Source organism: Chlorocebus sabaeus, chromosome 18 (genome assembly GCF_047675955.1).
Source record: "Chlorocebus sabaeus isolate Y175 chromosome 18, mChlSab1.0.hap1, whole genome shotgun sequence".
NCBI classification, from domain to species: Eukaryota; Metazoa; Chordata; class Mammalia; order Primates; family Cercopithecidae; genus Chlorocebus; species Chlorocebus sabaeus.
In genome coordinates this window covers 32,226,244-32,245,764 of record NC_132921.1, presented here as the reverse complement: position 1 = coordinate 32,245,764, position 19,521 = coordinate 32,226,244, and the positions used below count along the sequence as shown (strand labels likewise).

The 19,521-nt window shown below is 49.7% G+C and overlaps 1 protein-coding gene across 3 annotated transcripts in view; it reads left to right on the top strand.

The window, feature by feature from the left end:
• MAPK4 (mitogen-activated protein kinase 4) overlaps positions 1–17,962 on the top strand; it is a 175,603-nt gene extending 157,641 nt beyond the window's left edge. For all 3 annotated transcript variants that reach the window (XM_037982284.2, XM_007974002.3, XM_037982285.2), the window contains exons 3-6: positions 3,490–3,634; positions 8,083–8,244; positions 12,080–12,293; positions 15,297–17,962. In XM_037982284.2, coding sequence (XP_037838212.1) covers positions 3,490–3,634; positions 8,083–8,244; positions 12,080–12,293; positions 15,297–15,993 — 1,218 coding nt within the window. In that variant the 3' untranslated portion in view covers positions 15,994–17,962. The remainder of the gene's footprint in view (positions 1–3,489; positions 3,635–8,082; positions 8,245–12,079; positions 12,294–15,296) is intronic.
• The last annotated feature ends 1,559 nt before the right edge of the window (positions 17,963–19,521 follow it).

The window sequence follows — 19,521 nt, the reverse complement described above, 5'->3', positions numbered from 1 at the left end:
GTGGTCCCAGGTCCTTGGGAGGCTGAGATGGGAGGATCCCTTGAGCCTGGGAGGCAGAGGTTGTAGTGAGCCACTGCTGCACCACTGCATGCCAGCCTGGGCGACAATACGAGAACCTGTCTCAAAGAAAACAAAAACAAACAAAAAATCCTTTTTATGTTTTTTTAAAGACTGTAAAGAACAAGTAACCACAGGAAGATAGCTAGTAGTTAAAAATTCAGTAGGTTCTCACAAAGAGATACCATCTCACACCAGTTAGAATGGCGATCATTAAAAAGTCAGGAAACAATGGGTGCTGGAGAGGATGTGGAGAAATAGGAACACTTTTACACTGTTGGTGGGACTGTAAACTAGTTCAACCATTGTGGAAGACAGTGTGGTGATTCCTCAAGGATCTAGAACTAGAAATACCATTTGACCCAGCCATCCCATTACTGGGCATATACCCAAAGGATTATAAATCATGCTACTATAAAGACACATGCACATGTATTTATTGTGGCACTATTCACAATAGCAAAGACTGGGAACCAACCCATATGTCCATCAATGATAGACTGGATTAAGAAAATGTGGCACATATACACCATGGAATACTATGCAGCCATAAAAAAGAATGAGTTCGTGTCCTTTGTAGGGACGTGGATGAAGCTGGAAACCATCATTCTGAGCAAACTATCACCAGAACAGAAAACCAAACACCGCATGTTCTCACTCATAGGTGGGAATTGAACAATGAGATCACCTGGATGCAGAAAGGGGAACATCACACACTGGGGCCTGTTGTGGGGTGGGGGTAGGGGGAAGAGAGAGCATTAGGAGATATACCTAATGTAAATGACGAGTTAATGAGTGTAGCACACCAACATGGCACATGCATACATATGTAACAAACCTGCACGTTGTGCACATGTACCCTAGAACTTAAAGTATAATAATAATAATAATAAAATCAGCAGGTTCTTGTTTTTCATTTAAAAAAAAACAAAACAAAAAAAAAGCACTGGAGAGCGACTTTCTTAGCTCCTGTCATGACCTGGTCCGTAATTCTGGCCCAAGGGCAGCCTTACTCATGTCAACATCTTTCTTTTACTTTCAGGGCAAGTGTTTGAGAAGAAAGCCCCCTGTCCCCATTTTTCTTTAGCCCTAGACTCTGAGGAGAGGCAGATGTCAATTCCAGACCATTCTGTTTCATAAAAAACTGTGCATTTACATATCAGAGAAAACTCCCCTGAAGCTACCTCCCCACTGGGTACTCTTGCTTTAGTCTTTCCTTGACAGTCTCACCCTCTGAATGAAAATAAAACCAGACTATTCTTTTAGAACCCACCCACCCAGAAATGAACTTCTACAGATAGTATTTGGCTTGTTCCTATAACTTTTAGAATTGAACTTAAATTCCTAACAGTCTACTGCACACACACCATGGATGAGTCTCAGATGCATTGTGCTAAGTGAAGGAATTCAGACTCAAAAGGCTACATACTGTCATTCCATTTATATAGAAGGTAAAACTAGAGAGACAGAAAAGAGCAGTTGCTAGGGGCTGGGACTAGGGGTGACCAGAAGAGGGCATAAGGGAATTGTTTGAGATGATGGAATTGTTACTACATATCTTGATTGTGATGGTGGTGACATGACTCTATGCTTTTGTCAAAACTAATAGAACTTGTGAATTTTACCCTATGTAAATTATACCTCAATAAACTTGACTTTTAAAGCAATTAAACTCTTATAAAAATTACATGGGCCAATCCTTTTTTGGAACAAGATAAGGCATAAGTGACTATCAACTTACGTAAACTCCATACCCACCTTGGAAAGTGGAACCTGGACCACCTTGTAGTCAAGTGTATAAAAGAAGAGGATCAGTGGACCCTGCAGAAGGTGCCTAAATTTGGGAAGAGGTTCAGACCATATGAGATGTTCCTTTTTCATTCATTCATTCAACAGTTCAGCAGTGTTTATTGAACACTTCTGAGGAAGCATGGGGCTGGGCAATGCACAGTAGCTGTGGTCCTTGGAGGGGTGGGGATGCAGAGAAGTAAAGAAACAGCAACAAAACAAGGAAGCTTCTGAGAGGAAGCCGGCCTGAGCATGTCAGCCGGTAGCACAATGAGTAAGAGGATATCCCTCATGGAAGGTACACAGGCAAATGCACAAAGGACAGAAGAGGGCACATCCTACAAATTCTAAGGAGTTCATTTTGGTGAGAGTGTTGAGGCCAGGGCATGGGATGCTCTAGTCATTTCCAGCTGAAGGGTGTCTTCTGCTTTTCCTCTTTCCTTCTACCAGTTTGAGGCTCTACTCGGAGGAAATATGTGCCACAGAGGGGAGGAAACTGCTGTCCTCATTCAGGGCTTTCCACAGGTTTTAGACATTTAATAAATCTTTGCTGAACAAATGAAAGGATTTCAGATTAATGGGTCAAAAACTCCTGGGTCCTAGGCTTCTTAACTTTTCATCTGCTTTAACCTGAGACTGTGATGTGATACTTCCGCATCAGTAGAAAGGAAAGTGCAGATGCTAAACTGTGAACTAAAAGACCATCCCTGGAATCTCCCATTGGATCTCCTTGGTCCTAACTGTCACGCCGTAACCCCCAATGGATCTATACATTTTTTTTCTTACTTTAGAAAGACTGTACTAGGGAATTCCAATGGACATTGCCCAGATGTCACTCTTGGCCCAGTTTTCTGAATTATGTAGAAAACAATTTCTAAATTCCCTAGGTATATTTTCCTAAATCATATATGGGTATATGTCCTCACTATATACCGTAAGAAGGGAGTCCATCTCAGACTATGAATCACTGAGCCGTGGGCAAAATCAGCTAGAACATTTATCCCCGCAAAAGACACTAGGTTGAACTCCCAGAATCTCATGGAACAACAAAAGCTGTGTCCACTTTGTTGTTCAGGGCTGATTCCACATAGCATTTTCCTGTATCCTTATGAAGGTGGCCTTATCTGTTCTCAGCCAGGAGCCTCGTGCCTGGCTTTGTGGCAGCATTAATTCTAATCTTCAGTGTCAAAGCAACCAGCTTGAGTTCAAGCATATGGCTACTTCTGAGATTCATCTGCTGGATAAAGAAAATGCCAGTGTCTCATGGTTACTCTGTTGCTGGCAGGAATAAACTTGAGCAGGGCTCCTGTTTACCCATCTTCTTACTAAACGAGGGCAGAGTTACATCAAGTTGGGATGGGAAACCATTTCTTCTAAAATATCGATAACCTGAATTCCTTTCTACAAAGGAGAACCCTCAGCTCTCATGAGATTATCTCACCAAAGCATTTGAACCCCACAAACCAGGCCCAGTCCCTCTAACCAGACCTCTGTTCACTTATGCTCCTTCAAGATCAATGGGAAAGGAGCAAGAATGAAAGGGACCCTGAAAGAGGTCTGTTTCATGGGAGGGGAAACTGGAAGAGGCGTGGGAGGAAGGGTATCCAAAAATGACTGATCAGTGGGACCAATTTTGTCTTTCAGGGTTATCTGTCAGAGGGGTTGGTAACAAAGTGGTACCGCTCCCCACGACTGCTCCTCTCCCCCAATAACTACACCAAAGCCATCGACATGTGGGCCGCCGGCTGCATCCTGGCTGAGATGCTTACGGGGAGAATGCTCTTTGCTGGTGAGTTGCTAACTATGCCACCTTCCTTCTCATCTGGTGTCATTCCATAGAAAGGGGAACTGAGGGCAAAACACTTGCAATCACAAAACATGCTCATCTTTTGCTGAAATTACTTCTGTGGCTTTTATGACACTATTTGGAGGCACCCTATTATATTGTCGGGCAAAAATACTGGAAAGGCTAATAATAGCCTTTTGAGCACAGAAGTTTTTGCAATCAAATAACTACTTTGCTATGACCTAAATGCTTGTGTTCCCCTAACATTCACATGTTGAAATCCTAACCCCCAAGGTGATACTATTAGGAGGTGGAGCCTTTGGAAGGTGATTAGGTCATAAGGATGGAGCCCTCATGAATGGGATTAGTGCCCTTGTAAAAGAGGCCCAAGGGAGCTTGTTTGCCCCTTCCACTGTGTAAGGACACACTGAGACGGCATCATCTGTGAGGAATGGGCCTCTCACCAGAAACCGAATCTGCCAGCTCCTTAATCTTGAATTTTCCAGCCTCTATAACTGTGAGAAATAAATGTTGTTTATATGCCACCTAGTCTATGGTACTTTGTTATGGCAGCCTGAATGGACTTAGACACACTTCTATTCAAACATCTTGAGACTGATGGCTGCAAACACATCCACCCTACATTTTTAGCCCCTTCCTCCTCCCTCCCTGCCACTGTTTCCTGTCCTTTGGCCACACCAAGTGACCCACTGTTTTCCTAATCTTTTTTTTGTTCACCTTGGCACAAAGACCCCTTTCTCTGCTTAGAAAACTCCTATTGAACCTTCAAAACCCAGCTTATGTCTTGTCCTCCATGATGTCTCTCCTAACTCCCCAGGGCATGAGTCATCCTTCTTGGTGCTCCCATTGCACTTCATACTCATTCTCACTCTCTCCCTCTTTGCTTGGAGGAGCACTTTCTCTCTTCACTCTCTCTCTTCCATTCTCTCCTCACTGCAGTGTGGCTTACTCCCCCTCCATCTGTCTGAAGCTGTTCCCACCCAAACTGCCCTGTTCTTAATCCAGGGAATGCATTTCAGCCTCATCCTGTAGCAGTAGTCAGTGACAATCATCACCTCCTTCTTGAAACCCTCTGCTCCCTGGGTCTCCTCCTCCCTTGCTGGCAAGTCCCCCTCAGTTGCTTCTCACCTGCCATGAGCTCTACTTCCTCTGCACTGTGTCCCTCAACCCTTCCCAAGTTTCCACCCTCAGCCCTAAATGCTGCTGTCACTTACTCAAAGAATTTTCATCCACCCCCCATTTCAGGATGGGAAAATGAGCTCAGAGAAGAAGTGGCTAACGGTGGCCTTTCTAAGGGAACACTGGCAGGACTTTAAGACTAAGCCATGTCTGAATAGCTAAGAAAGTCTTTATTTTGTTTTGTTTTTGTTTTGAGACAGAGTCTCGCGCTGTCTCCCAGGCTGGAGTGCAAAGGCATGATCTTGCGCCTGTAATCCCAGCTACTTGGGAAGCTGAGGCAGGGGAACTGCTTGAACCAGGAAGGTGGAGGTTCCATTGAGCCGAGATCATGCCACTGCTCTCCAGCCTGGGTGGCAGAGCGAGACTCCGTCTCAGAACAAAACAAACAAACAAAAAAAGAAAATGTAAAAGGTAAAATAAAAACAATGGCAGGAAAGTCAGATGAAGCTGAAGTTAGGGCTTATGTCCAAGCATTTAGGCCCTGAGTACAAATGTTTTCATTTGCCCCCTGGACTCTCAGGAGCCCCTACAGTTTTTCCTCTGGTGGATTTTGCGCTTTGGGTGGATCCTTGACCACATGCTGGAGATACAGACTAAGTAAGACATAGTCTCTGTCCTCAAAAGTCTGATGGTTCAGTGGGGGACACAAAAGAGCAAAAACGAAAAAAACAATACACAGTGAACCCATCTGTGCCCAGGGTGAACCATCCTGCTATCTTATTGTTCCAACTGAAATTGCACAGACCTCCCAGTTCCATATTTTCCAGCCAATTCAAGGCAGGGGAGAAAGGGGGAACAGGTGGGAGGGAGGTCTCGCCCTGGACTCTGACTCAAAGATTCTTCCCACTCCAGCCATAGCTCCTAAACCCTGGATGGCTCAATATCCTGGCCCTATAACCACAATCTGGGTCACAGGTGCCTGGCTGCCTCCATTCTCCTGGCCTTGAGCCCTCAGCTCACAGGGCTCTGCTCCAGCTGCCCTTCCATCAGGCTGACAACCTTCAGGCCAGACGGAGAAGAGCTGGGCTTCTCCGTGCCACAGCAGGCAGGTGACTCACTGAGAGCCCAGACGAGGCTGTATAATCCACAGTCTACTGGCTTCTCATCTTCAGGCTCACTGTCTGTGGTCATGAGATGGTTGCAGTCGCTTTCAGGTTCTCACGCAGAAGCGTCCAACGAAGAAAGGTAGGGAGGGGTCAGCCAGGGCAGCAAAACAGCTCTCCTCACATTTCTCTCTTACCAGGGAGGAACATCTTCCCCAGAAGTCCTTCCAGGAGATTCCTGTCCCTGTTTGATTGAATCACATGGCCTCCCCTTGTTGCAAGAGAGGCAGGGAAGGCAACAGCTGGTGTGACACGGAAAGGACCTTCTTTCAGTAGGAAAGGGACATCAACCTCATAGTATCCTCCTCCATGCTTCACACCTTCTCCCATTTTCAGTGGTGGCTTAGTAGACTCAGTGTTAAGATGCCTCCCCCAAGTGACATCTGTCACAAAGAATCACTCAGGGATGATTAGGACATAAATCTCAAAGGTGGAATTATTTCATCAGCTTCTCTCAAAGTTGCTTTCCCCACTCCTAGAAGCAAAGGAAGTCAAGAGCTATTAAACATCTGCTACAAGCCAGGTATTTCCCCAGGAGCCTTCATCTATCAATGCACTTGATTCCTTATAATACTCATTCCAAGTATAAATAATCATCCTCATTCCACAAGGGGTGGATAGGGAGAATGTGGGGAAGCTAGGTCTGCCTCCAGGGCTGTGTGCCACCAAAGCTCCTGCTTTCTGCCCCAGGCCATGGATTGCCAGGGAGGCCCCACTGACTGCCTCTCATATGACACCATTGATCTCAGGCAGGAGCAGACAAGTGAAAGAGGCTCATTCTCTGCCCTCCCCCACCCCCATGGTTGAAGAAGCTACTCCAAGCAGAAGGTTGTGTATTACTAGTTCGTGTGTCACACAGGAGAGGGGTCAGGGGCTTGGGAGCAAGGTCCCACCACCTCTGTCTACAGCTTGATCACCATTGACCTCATGGTCCGCTGGTGAGTGGTGTGGAGTACACATTTGGAGACAGGACCCGACAGGGGGCTTCCAGAGCCCTGAACCGACCCAATGAGTCCACTGCAGGGAGAGGCCAAAAGGACCTCTTCAGGAGAGAGCTTGAGGCTGCAGGCACTTCCTCAGTCAGTATTCACATGTGCTTAGTGCCACACAGGGAACTGTGGGGCGACCTGGGACAGTCCTAGGCCACCAACGTCTGGAAGACTGGAATCCCATGGGAATTCATGGCAAGGGGAGGACCCTCTGTGCAGCTGGATGGACAGGGGCGACTTCTTGAGGAAGGAGAGGTATGGCTGAAGTTTTAACCTAGCAGAGTTAAGTGGAAAGGTAACTCAATCAAAAAAGATAAAACGGAAGTAATAGAAGAACAGCGTGGAGGTCAGAGGAGGACAGCAAGGAGACCCATCTGTCCAATGCCAGAAATGCCATACTGTGGCCAGTGGTTGCCTGGGTGTGGGAGATGAGTTGAGTTTCTGAGACAAAGACTGAAGCTTCTCATGAATGAGAACTATGCCTCACCCATTCCCAGCATCCAGCATGATGCCTGGCTTGGAGAAGGTGCTCAATAAATAACTATTTATGGAATGAGTGAATAAATGAATGCTTGAGTCCATCCTGTCCCACTAAATTTCCCTGAAAACCTGGCATAGCCTGTCTTCCTTCTCCCAAGGAGCACAGAGGCCATGTGCTCAAGACACATCCCAAACCCCATTTGTTATTCCTGATTTGTTTTTCTCTTGAGAGTTTCCTAGATGGAATCTCTTAATTGGAAACCAAAAGTTATGGCTCATTCCTAGCCTTAAAATTGTTTCCTTCCCCATCCTAGCAAAGATTGTGCAGAGAGACCTATGGGCAGTTGCTTGGAAGGCCTTGAGCCAGGCTGTTCACATTCTTCAGTGCTGACTTACGTCCAGCTAGTCTGTATGAGAATAGAATGCTAGGGGCATAGATGGGGACTTGTAGACTACCAGATTCAATCCCTTCTTTCTACTTTTAACAAAGCCAAGCCCCAGAGATGTCAGCCACCTGCCCACAGTTGTGCAGCAAATGAAGACCAGAACCCCGGTCCCAACCCAGTGCTGCCCCACTGCCCTGTGTTGTTCCTCCCAGAACACCTGGCACTGCTTTCGGGCTACTGCACACCACAGCCCCTTGGGCAGCACACTTAACCATCTGGCATTCCCTCCCCAGGGGCCCATGAGCTGGAGCAGATGCAGCTCATCCTGGAGACCATCCCTGTAATCCGGGAGGAAGACAAGGACGAGCTGCTCAGGGTGATGCCTTCCTTCGTCAGCAGCACCTGGGAGGTGAAGAGGCCTCTGCGCAAACTGCTCCCTGAAGTGAACAGCGAAGGTACCTGAGCCTGGCAACCAGGACAAGTGTCCCGGGAGGATGAGCTCGGCTCCACCTTGTGGGGTAGGGGGCAGGCAGGTCTCCTTCCAAAAGGGCAAAGCATGGTCCTTGGATATAAAAGTCAAGGCTCCCCTGCCAGTGGGCCTTTGCCCTAACTACTTCCAAGCTGTGGATGCTGGGCCTCAGGAGTCCATTGGGTAGTCATGAGTGTTCTACCCTTGTTTCTGCTTCCTTTTGCTTCTCGTCTTCCTTGCTTGCCTTCCTCCCTCTCTTTCCTTCATCCTCCCTTATGTTTTTGTCCTGGAAGGCATGGTGTGGTGCAAAGAGCAGGTGCTTCCTCAGCCTGAGGGCAAGACCCAGGTCCCATTCCACCAGTGATGAGCTGTGTGGCCTCAGACAAGGCCCTTCGCTCCTCAGGCTCACTCCCTCTGCTGTATATTCAAGGCCCAGCAGGCCTGGGAAGAGGCAAAAGGCTCTAGCTGGCTCTAGCTCTCAGAGGCTCAGGAGACTCAGTCTAGGTGACAGCATCCCTCAGCAACCGAAATGTCCATCTCGTGACAGGTGCAGAACAAGGGAGGCAGGCCTCAAGACCACACTGGGGGCATTCAGTTTTGCGCTCCATTTATTACAGGACAGAAATAGACCAAAGGTGATAAATCTGGTGACAAAAACTCAGGTGCGGCACAGGTGAAAGGCGGGCTCTGGATGAAGTAGGGTTGAGGGGCCCAGTGTCCTGCCCACCTGCCTCTCAGTCTCCAGACATGCTCCCGAGAACCCTTCCAGAACCCCTGCGACTCTGAGCAGCTGTTTGGAATCCACTGGGCCAGAGGAAAGTGACAAGATTGTACAGAAGCTTCATTATCTAAGAAATGCCTTAAAAACATCTGGGGTGGGTGAGCCTAGGGAGGAGTTTCCGAGGGGCAGCGGCTTAGGAGTTAAGGTGAAGCTTGTATGGTAGCAGGTAACACTGAAATCTCCGTGGTTTAACCCACTTACGGTTTATTCATTGTTTACCTCACATCCAGGCAGAGCTGGGAATGTGGATGGGCAGGGGAGGATGAGTGGCTGTGCCCGGGACCCAGGCCATCAAGTCTGCCATCTTCAGCAGGTGGCTTTCAAGGTCACCTTGGGCATTCCCTTCCAGCCAAAGCCAGGGGAAAAGAGAGCAGAGACTCTTGCAGGAGGTTTTTCTGGGTCAGGCCTGGAAGTGGGGTACACACAGCACTTCCACCCCCATTCCATCAGCCCCAGGTACACAGTCATCTCTCACTGCAGGAGGGGCCGGGAAAGGCAGGCCAGCAAGGTGCCAGGATGAGGGTGTCACATGGGACATGACTGCTGCCTTGAAACAGAAGGGAAATCATGGGACAGAGAGGGGACATGCTGCTTTGGGGGAACCACTAAAGGCAGAGGTAGGCCCCAGGGTACAAGTTAAAGCGGGGAGATTTAAGTTTGATAAAAGGAAGAATTTTCTGGGCCAGGTGTGGTGGCTTACACCTGTAATCCCAGCACTTTGGGAGGCCGAGGCAGGTGGATCTCTTGAGCCCAGGAGTTTCAGGCCAGCCTGGGCAACATAGGGAGACCCCATCTCCACCAAAAATACAACAAATTAGCTGGGCATGGTGGCGCATGCCTATAGTCTCAGCTTTTTGGAAGCCTGAGGCAGGAGGATCACCTGAACCTGGAAAGTTGAGGCTGCAGTGAGTCATATTTGCGTTACTGCGCTTCAACCCTTCAACCTGGGCAGCAGGAGTGAGACCCTGTCTCCAAAAACAAACAAACAAACAAAAAGAATTCCCTAGTGTTTGGGCTTCCCAGAAGTATCTGGGCACCTGCAGGAGGACCTCCAGCAGATTCTCATCCATGATGGAGTCTGTGGAACAGCTCTGGGGTTGGTACTTGACTTTTTTTCTTTTGTGACAGGGTCTCGCTTGTCACACAGGCTGGACTGCAGTGGTACAATCATGGCTCACTACAACCTCAGCCTCGAGGGCTCAAGTGATCCTCTCACCTCAGTCTCCTGAGTAGCTGGGACCACAGGCGTGCGTCACTTTGGCTGGCTAACAAATAATTTTTTTTTTGTAGAGACAACCCACTACTGGCCCACCTTGCCAACTACTACTTGTCTTGCTAGAAACAAGTCCAGGGTGATCTCAGACTCCTAGACTCAAGCAATCCTCCTTCCTTGGCCTCCCAAAGTCCTGGGATTACAGATATAAGCCACTGCCCCAGTGGTGGTACTCATCTCTTTTAAAGATGGTACTGCCTGCGCCTCCATCTTTAGAGCTTTAATTCTCTCATTTCCTTGTCAAAAGGTCAAGTCATAGCTGGGGCCAAAAAAAAGGGCCAGAGGCCCAAAGAGACAAAGACCTGCCCAGACTTGAAGCTGGGCCCCGCACTAGACTGCCCGATTCTTCCAGTCCTAGGAATTTGTGAGGCAGATCCTCTTTTAAGTTTGCAACTCCAGACCCAGAAACACGCTGAGCATCAGACTATTGAGGGTGATCAGAGTTATTGCTGCTTAACTAATTTGGGGATCTAGAGTTACACTGCAGCACTGTGTCCTCCTGGGAGGCCAGTGACCTTCTGAATCCATCGATTTCCTGAATCACTGATGAATTTTCTTGCAAAGAGATCCAGGGCTGGTGTGAGGGGCAGGTTAGTGGTGCAGGCTGAGGCCCACCAGGGAGCCCCTCGGAGGATGGGCAGCCTGGGCCTTGAACTCAGCTCCATTTCTCCCTCTCCATGTGGGCTGCAACATGAGGAGCCAAATCATGATTTAAGCAGACCTTCAGAGACGCCAATGCTGAGAAGGAATCCAGACTTCTAGGCTAGACCTTGCCCTGAGATAACCCGGGGCAGAGTTCCAAGAGCAGAGCTCCCAGGGTACCCAGCCCTGCTCAAGGGAAGGGGCCACGAGTGCCTGTGTGCAGAGCTGCTATCTGCTGAATCTTGGTATACATTCATGCTGGTTAGCAGCCTCTCCATACAAGGCTTCTGAATGTCCCTTCCCTTCCCCAGGTTCCCACTGCCCAGAACTCCCCCTTGATCCAGCCATGAAAGGACTACTGCTTGGCAGAGCAGGGGAATTCAGCCTGGTTGTTCAGTATCTGTAATATCTATCCATCCATCAAGGCTGTCTGCCTTTGTTGAACTTTCAGGGGCAGCATATGGTAGGAAGAGCTCTGGATTCGGACCCAGGAGCTCTGGGCTGTGGAGACCCTGTCCCACCCCTTGACCGCCGCATTCACCTTTCTCAGTAAGGCTTTTTACTGTTGCACCTGGCACTCCTGTCTCAGGGCTTCCTCAGGAGCAGGCTCCTCCGTCCCATGCCAGCAGCCCCTTGAAAGCCATGACAAAGGGAAGTTGGTGTATAAATATCCCAGCTTCCCTTCCCCACAAGGGGAACCACCTCTGAGTGTGGCCCACACCATCTCTGGAGGATCCTAGGTGCCCACAGGAATAACCTGTCATGAGTGTGCCTTCTTCTGGTTCCCCCTCACTCCCCCACCTGTGCTTGCTGGGATCCCCCACCACATAAACTACCTACAACCCCAAGCCTTGTCTCTGGAGAAACCCAGGCTGAGTCTGGACCTTGAGCAAGTCACTTGATTCTCTGAGTCTGTTTAATTCATTTGCAAAATCTAGAAGGCAGCATCTGCTTTATCTTTGTCACTGGATTGTGACAAGGGTCTTGAGAAAGAAAATGGCTAAAAACCTTTTAACAAATGCAGAAGCACAGACACCAGCACAGAATGTCACCATGCTGAGGAACCTCCTTCTGAGCTCGACAAGGGCAACAAATGACTTTCATGTCCGGCTTTGCTCCCTGCAGCCATCGACTTTCTGGAGAAGATCCTGACCTTTAACCCCATGGATCGCCTAACAGCTGAGATGGGGCTGCAGCACCCCTACATGAGCCCATACTCGTGCCCTGAGGATGAGCCCACCTCGCAACACCCCTTCCGCATTGAGGATGAGATCGATGACATCGTGCTGATGGCCGCTAACCAGAGCCAGCTGTCCAACTGGGACACGTGCAGTTCCAGGTGCTCACAGCCCTGGGTTCCAGAGCCCACATTTCCCTGTCCTCCCATTTCTATTTTGCCTCATCCTCCATGACCTTTCCCTCTGTCTCCCAAGTTGCATAGCTCATTGGGCGACTTCTCCAGCTTAGCTTCCTGCCTTTCTCTTGTCCCCAGACACTGCTGGTAAATGACCAGTGTGAGCTGCATGTGTGGGTCAGGGGCTTTCCTTTGTGCAACATCCCCAGCTTCCCTCACTACCCTGAGTCTACTGAACACAGGGTTCAATACAGTGCTCCCCATGGATTTAGTGAGCACCATGGTAGGAGCTCACTTCTAGCAGCCTGGGAACTTGCCCTTGAAAACTAAACTCCAACAATGCAAGGCAAAAAAACAAAGCAGAGATTACCATTGCACAACGCTTTCTCATGTTTCATGTCGCTAACTCTTGAAAGTGCCATTAAAGACCAGGTGTGGTGGCTCACACCTGTAATCCCAGCACTTTAGGAGGCCAAGGCGGGAGGATCGCTTAAGGCCAGGAGTTCCAGACCAGTCTGGGAAACAAAGTCAGACCCCATCTCTACAATTTGTTAAATTAGCCAGGTATGGGGGCACACGGCTGTAGTCCCAGACACTGGGAAGGCTGAGGCTGGGGAATCCCTTGAGCCCAGAAGTTTGAGGTTGCAAAGTGAGACCCTGTCAAAAAAAAAAAATGCCACTGATGGGGGCTGCATTATTATTGCTCATTGACACACAAGGAAACTACAGCTCCTAGGTTAAGAGACTGGCATCGTGTCACGCCCCTGATGGGCCTCTCTGCAATCTGCAGCCATGTCAGATGCTGCTCAGCAGTTATAGGACCATTTCCTGCTAAACTGGGCTTGGCTACAGAATCCTCAACAAGTGTCCCTGGAAGCCACTACCAATGAATCAGCGCTGGGTAGAAGATGTATTTTTAAACAATTTCTGCCTAGGCACGTAATGATCTCTTAGATCTTTTCCTGTTCTGACGTTCTTAGATCAGGCAGCTAAACATTTGGGTGTCACCATCTGCTAATTCTGGGAGGGAGTGCTGGTAGCTGCTCAGTTTAGAAACAGCAGTCGAGGGCTCAAGCAGCTAGGACTTTGAGGGGGCCTAACTGGGAGTCCCACTGCCGTGGGAATGTGACAGCTAGTTACATAAGTGACAGATGAGCAATTTCTCCTTCTGAGTCATTTGACAGATGACGGGTTTCAGATTAAGGAGGCACCGAGGGAGGGCCAGGGCAACGCTGCTATTTTTGGACAGGTTTGCTGGCTTGTTGTTGTCAATTGTTGTTTTCAAGCACTGCCAACAAAGAGAGATTAATGAAGACTCTGTCTTCTGCCACCCCCCGGGCAGGCCTGCCCTTGACTGTGGTTCCTGGGGCCCCTTCCCCTTCCTCCAGAGAGCCTTGGGACAAAGAGCATTGGCTCAGTGAGAGTCATCCTATACCTTCTGCAAGTGTGGCGTAGGGTTTTGCCAGAAAAAAACTGTCACAGGATTTGTTGCTGCCTGTTCACACCGACCACCCCTAAACCTGGTGCACCTGTGCTCCCGACCTTTCCCATCACACCTGCCTGAGGGAAGAGGATGACAAAGGATCTTGCTGCTGTGGGCAAGCTACTTACCCTCTTGGAATGCTATTTTCCCAGCTGTAAAGTGGGGGTGATAACACAAAGTCCACAGGGTTGCTATGAAGACTACAGATAATGTATGTTTGGCACTTGGAATAGAGCAGCCAAGGGTCAGGGTCTTCACACTCTTACTCCTGGAAATCTCTGCCCAAGGCCACTCAATCGAGGAGGCAGGGTTCAGCTCGAGGAGCGATTCCTGCCCTAGCAGCGTCACTGGGAGGTGGGCAGTGCTGAGGCCTTCCTATGCCTCTCCATTCACACTCTGTGGGCTGCAGCTGCCAGGTCTGCCCCACACAGCCGAACCTCCCTCTCCTTGGTCTATCTGTTGGGCCTCCTCAGGGAGTAGCTGGCTGCAGGCTGATGTTCTCTGTGCTCCCTGCCTGCCCCACAACCCCAGGGTTCTACGTGGAGCACCTGCACAAGGAAGGGAGGGCTCTGCCCTAGCTGGTGGCCTGCCTGTCTGCCCATCTGCCCTTCATTTGCTCTTGGCTAGCTGACTTCACTCTCCATGGCTGCAGGGCAGTCGAACAGGGCAGAATGCCAAAGATCTTCAGCTTCTCCGGAGGGTGTCTGTAACCTTTCTGTAGGTCCCACCTACCCTGCATCAGTGCAAGGTGCTATGGAGCCCCCAACCAGATCCACCAGGGCAGGGGTTCTCAGCCCTGGCTGTACCTTAGAATCACCCGGGGGGTCTTCAAAACATGCTGATGCAGGGTCCTACCCTAGACCTACTCAATCAGAATTGGCGCAGGGAAGCATTGAGGCAGGCATGCTATTTTATTTTTAATTCCCCTATGTGACTCTAATCTGATCCAGGGTTGAGACGCACTCACTGGAGCCTTGCTCCTCAAAATGTGGGTCCAAGGCCCAGCAGCATCAGAGCAGCTGGGAGCTTGTTAGAATCTCAGGCCCCATCTCAGATTTACAGAATCAAAATCTGCATTTTAGCAAGACCCGCAGGTGATTCGTGCATCCATCAGCATTTGAGAAGCATTACACAGGTCGATCCGCTGGAAAGTTCCATGAGGACACGGACGTTTGTTTTGTTCACTGCTGTATTCAGTAATATCTAGAACAGTGAGTGCTTGGCGCACAGTAGGTGCGCAGGAAATATCTGCAGGGTTTTGAATGCGTACAAAAGAACACAAGAGTTAAGCCGAACAACCTATGCCCCCAGCTGAGCCCTCAAGGCTCGCCATTACCTGTCCCATCACCCTCCCACCTTGAGGGATGGGGGTCGGAGGCAGGGGGGATCGGGAAGGAATGGAAGGCAGGTGTGTGGGTGGTAAACAGGGATTAGAGGGCTTGTCTCCCTCCCGGAAGCCACCCGGCTCAGGCGTCCAATCACCGCCTCCGTTTGTACCCTTGCAGGTACCCTGTGAGCCTGTCGTCGGACCTGGAGTGGCGGCCAGACCGGTGCCAGGACGCCAGCGAGGTGCAGCGCGACCCGCGCGCGGGTTCGGCGCCGCTGGCAGAGGACGTGCAGGTGGACCCGCGCAAGGAATCGCACAGCAGCTCGGAGCGCTTCCTAGAGCAGTCACACTCGTCCATGGAGCGCGCCTTCGAGGCAGACTACGGGCGCTCCTGCGACTACAAGGTGGGGTCGCCGTCCTACCTGGACAAGCTGCTGTGGCGCGACAACAAGCCACACCACTACTCGGAGCCCAAGCTCATCCTGGACCTATCGCACTGGAAACAGGCGGCCGGCGCGCCCCCCACGGCCACGGGGTCGACGGACACCGGGGCGCGCGAGGACGAGCCGGCCAGCCTCTTCCTGGAGATCGCGCAGTGGGTCAAGAGCACACAGGGCGGCCCCGAGCAAGCCAGCCCGCCCGCCGACGACCCCGAGCACCGCCTGTCTGCCTCGCCCCCCAGCCGCCCGGCCCCGGTGGACGGTGGCGCCAGCCCCCAGTTCGACCTGGACGTGTTCATCTCCCGCGCCCTGAAGCTCTGCACCAAGCCGGAGGACCTACCAGACAATAAACTGGGCGACCTCAATGGTGCGTGTATCCCCGAGCACCCTGGCGACCTCGTGCAGACCGAGGCCTTCTCCAAAGAAAGGTGGTGAGGGCGGAGGGGCCGCTCCAGTCCCCGCAGAGCAGGAGGCCCCCAGAGAAAGCTGGGGCCGGCAGCCCTTCCTGCCCCTCTCTGCTGCCTTGGGGTTAGCAGGACACGTGAAGGATCCGAGGAGCGAGAGGAATGTCCATTTCTTAAACTGCCTTAATAACTAGCCTTTAACCTCTAGGAGCGGGTTTGAACAGGACCCTGGCTTGGGGGTTGATCACTTTCCCAGCAAAGGGGAGACCACGTGTGGTGCACAGGGAAGAAACAGCCTTAGACAGCAGTCTGCGGGCCCCACCTGGGTGACAGGATGCAGAGAAATCTTGCAGAGGTAGCGCCGAAACCACCTGGCCCAACTAGCCTCAACTGACAGCTGAGGAAAGGCAATTAGGCCCAGAGACCAAGAGATACTTCTTAAGATCACAGGCTTAGTGTGAGGACCAGCTTTAAATCCCAGTCTCCTGGCCCCCAGGCCAGGGTCTGTCCATTATAGAATGTCTTCCTCTATTGGGGTCGTTCTGGCTTTTTGCTTAGAAACTTGATCTGAGATGTTTCTTCCCTGTCCATTACCATTCGATGTTCTTTTATTCAGAGCAATGTTTCTCGTATTCTGAAACTGGAAACTGAACCAGTTTGTTTCTCCTAGTCACCAAGCATACTTTCTTGGCTCCCCAAGTACTTAAATGTTTTCATCTGTCGCACCCCTGTATTTGCCTCACCCCTGCATGGTCTGAAATCTTCGTTTCAGGTCAGAACAGTCTGGGGTCTGTGGGTAAAATCAGCCCTTCTCTCAGGCCTGTGCACACCCCCTCAGCACTCCCTATGCACTTTCCTGACACACGCAAAGACAGCCCTCGTTTCCCTGTGGGCGTCCTACCCCAGTGAGGTTGAAGGCAGCAATTCCAAGAATCCCTCCAACCTCCCTGCCAGCACTCCCCCTTCACCCCACACCCTGCGCCCCCCACCCGGCGCCCCCACCCACCCCCCAACAGCTCCTCTCCAGACCTACCTCGGGACCTAATGTTCTCTACACAAACTGCTCATTTGGAGGACAGCAGTGAGGTTCTGCCATAGAGAAAATGTGTTAGGAGAGAAGGTTTCACATGGAACCCACCATCCCTCATCAGTACTTTCCTGAGTTTGATCATCCATGTAGCCTTGACAAAGAGCAGACCCTACAGAAATGTGTTGGAGAGCATGTGACCTCGGGGGCAAGGAATCCAGGAAGGTATGAAAGGAGGGGTGTCAACAGCAAGGGCTCTTAGGGGTCAGGCACCAGCATGGAGACCTCACGACAAAGGAAGGGACTCAAAGTAGCAATGCCCCTCATAGTGTAGGCTAAAGTGAGTTTGGTGAATGCAAACCCGTGTGCTCACACACACAGCATGGGGTCATGGCGTGTAGACACAGGCCCTCTGCAGAAGCGTGGGGTGGGGACACTGACAGCCCCTATCTGGTCCCCAGAAACACTGCCATTTCTGCCACTGGTGTTCAGCTCCTTCTCTTCCCCTAACACTCCCAAAGATACCCACAGGAAGTCCAGCCAGTCTGTAGGTAGAGGATTCCCCCGGTCTTGGGCTGCGTTCATCCTCACATCACAGCACCTTAAAGCTAATCAGCAAACTATACTTTGTACATGGAAACCTGCAACACATTAGAAACTTATATTTAAAAACAATTACTCACACTGACCAATTTTTAAATGGAGAATATGTAAATAGGAAGTGTTTGGGTTTTGTTATTTTGTTTTTGTTTTTTCTTTAAGAAAAAAATGTACACCACTCCTCATGTGCCATTTTGTCCTCAGAGGGCGGCTTTACTTTTTTGGTAAAGGAACAAGCTGCTGGCCTTGACCAGGAGTTCATATATAACTGTTATTACAGAGGTATTGTTATAACTACTCATGTTTTTAAAAAATCTATTAAACATTATTAAACTTGATCAGGTCAGGCCAAATAAAGTTTTATTGGAACACAGATTTGTTTATTTATTATTCATTTATGTACTATCTGATCCTGTCTTTGAGAGTGCTAAGAGTTAGCTGGCTTCTGCCTGCGCCCATGAAGGCCACTGTATTTGGGGGTGAGGGAAGGACTGGGGAGGGGAGAATCTACAGAGACTGGTAATCAGGAGGTGATTCCAGAATCACCTGGTGAGGCCTGGTGTCCATATTGTGAATTTCAAACTATATCTTGGAGCTAACTCCAAACCTTCTGACTGGGGCTGGTTCTCTCCTCTAGTCACGAAAGGTGCAAACATCATGAGATTGGGGGAAACCAACCACCTAAAAATTCCCACCTGCGCTACCCCTCACAGATGCCTGAGATCCCATCCATCTGAAGTCGACCCCTTTGTAATATTAAACTGTTAGTCTTCATTTGTAATTCAACAAATACAGCTGACCCTTAAACAATACGGGTCTTTTGGCTAAAATAACTTTCTACTGTTGAAATGCACCTGAGCTAAGAGGAGCAGCCTGTTAAGCCAATTATCAGATTATTTCCAAAGTGTCTGCTGAGAGTGGCCATGCTGAGTGGATGCAGGTGAAGGGAGGCCAGAGCCAGGCCAGAGACCTGGTTGAAATTTTATATCGGAGAAGACTTGAAGCCCAATGTGAGGCCCAGGCTGCTAGAATGTAGGAAATGGAGTGTGGAGAGAGGGAATCGAGAAGCACAAACAGCAAACAGCACCAAAGAGGAAGGAGGACCAAAAAAGGAGGAAACAGGGCACCCTAAAGGAAATAGTTCATAAGCTCATCCAGCCACCGGATTCTAAGATGAAAACTTCTGTTGGGAGGGTCCCAGGTCTACCCTATGTGATAACATAGGGATCAGCAAACTATGGCCTCCAGGCCAAGTGGTTGTATTGGAACATAGCTATGCTCATTCATTTACATATTGTCTGATCCTGTCTTTATTTTTATTTATTTATTTATTGAGATGGAGTCTTGCTCTGTCACCCAAGCTGGAGTGCAGTGGCACAATCTCAGCTCACTGCAACCTGCCTCCCAGGTTCAAGCGATTCTCCTGGCTCAGCCTCCTGAGTAGCTGGGATTACAGGCGCCCCACCCCCCAACGCCCAGCTAACTTTTGTAGTTTTAATAGAGATGGGGTTTTACCATGTTGGCCAGGCTGGTCTTGAACTCCTGACTTCAAGTGATCTGTCTACCTCGGCCTCCCAAAGTGCTGGGATTACAGGCATGAGCCACCACACCAGGCTTCTGTCTTTACTTTTAATTGTGATATTTTATATCACGGATTTTCTGCAATAGTATTTTCTAAATATTGCATTCAAATATTTATCTTGGTTACTGAGGTTTTTGGTACCCTTGAATTTTGTGCCCAACACAAGTGTGCCTCACTGGCCCTCAACCTAGTCTTGGCCCTCATCTATATGGCTGCCTCCATCCTACAGAGTTGAGCAGTTGCAACAGAAACCTCATGGTCCACAAAGTCTAAGATATTTATTACCTGGCCCTCTCCAGAAAAAGTTTGCTCACCCCTTGTGTAAGATGGTATGTGGCCTCCACGTCTTT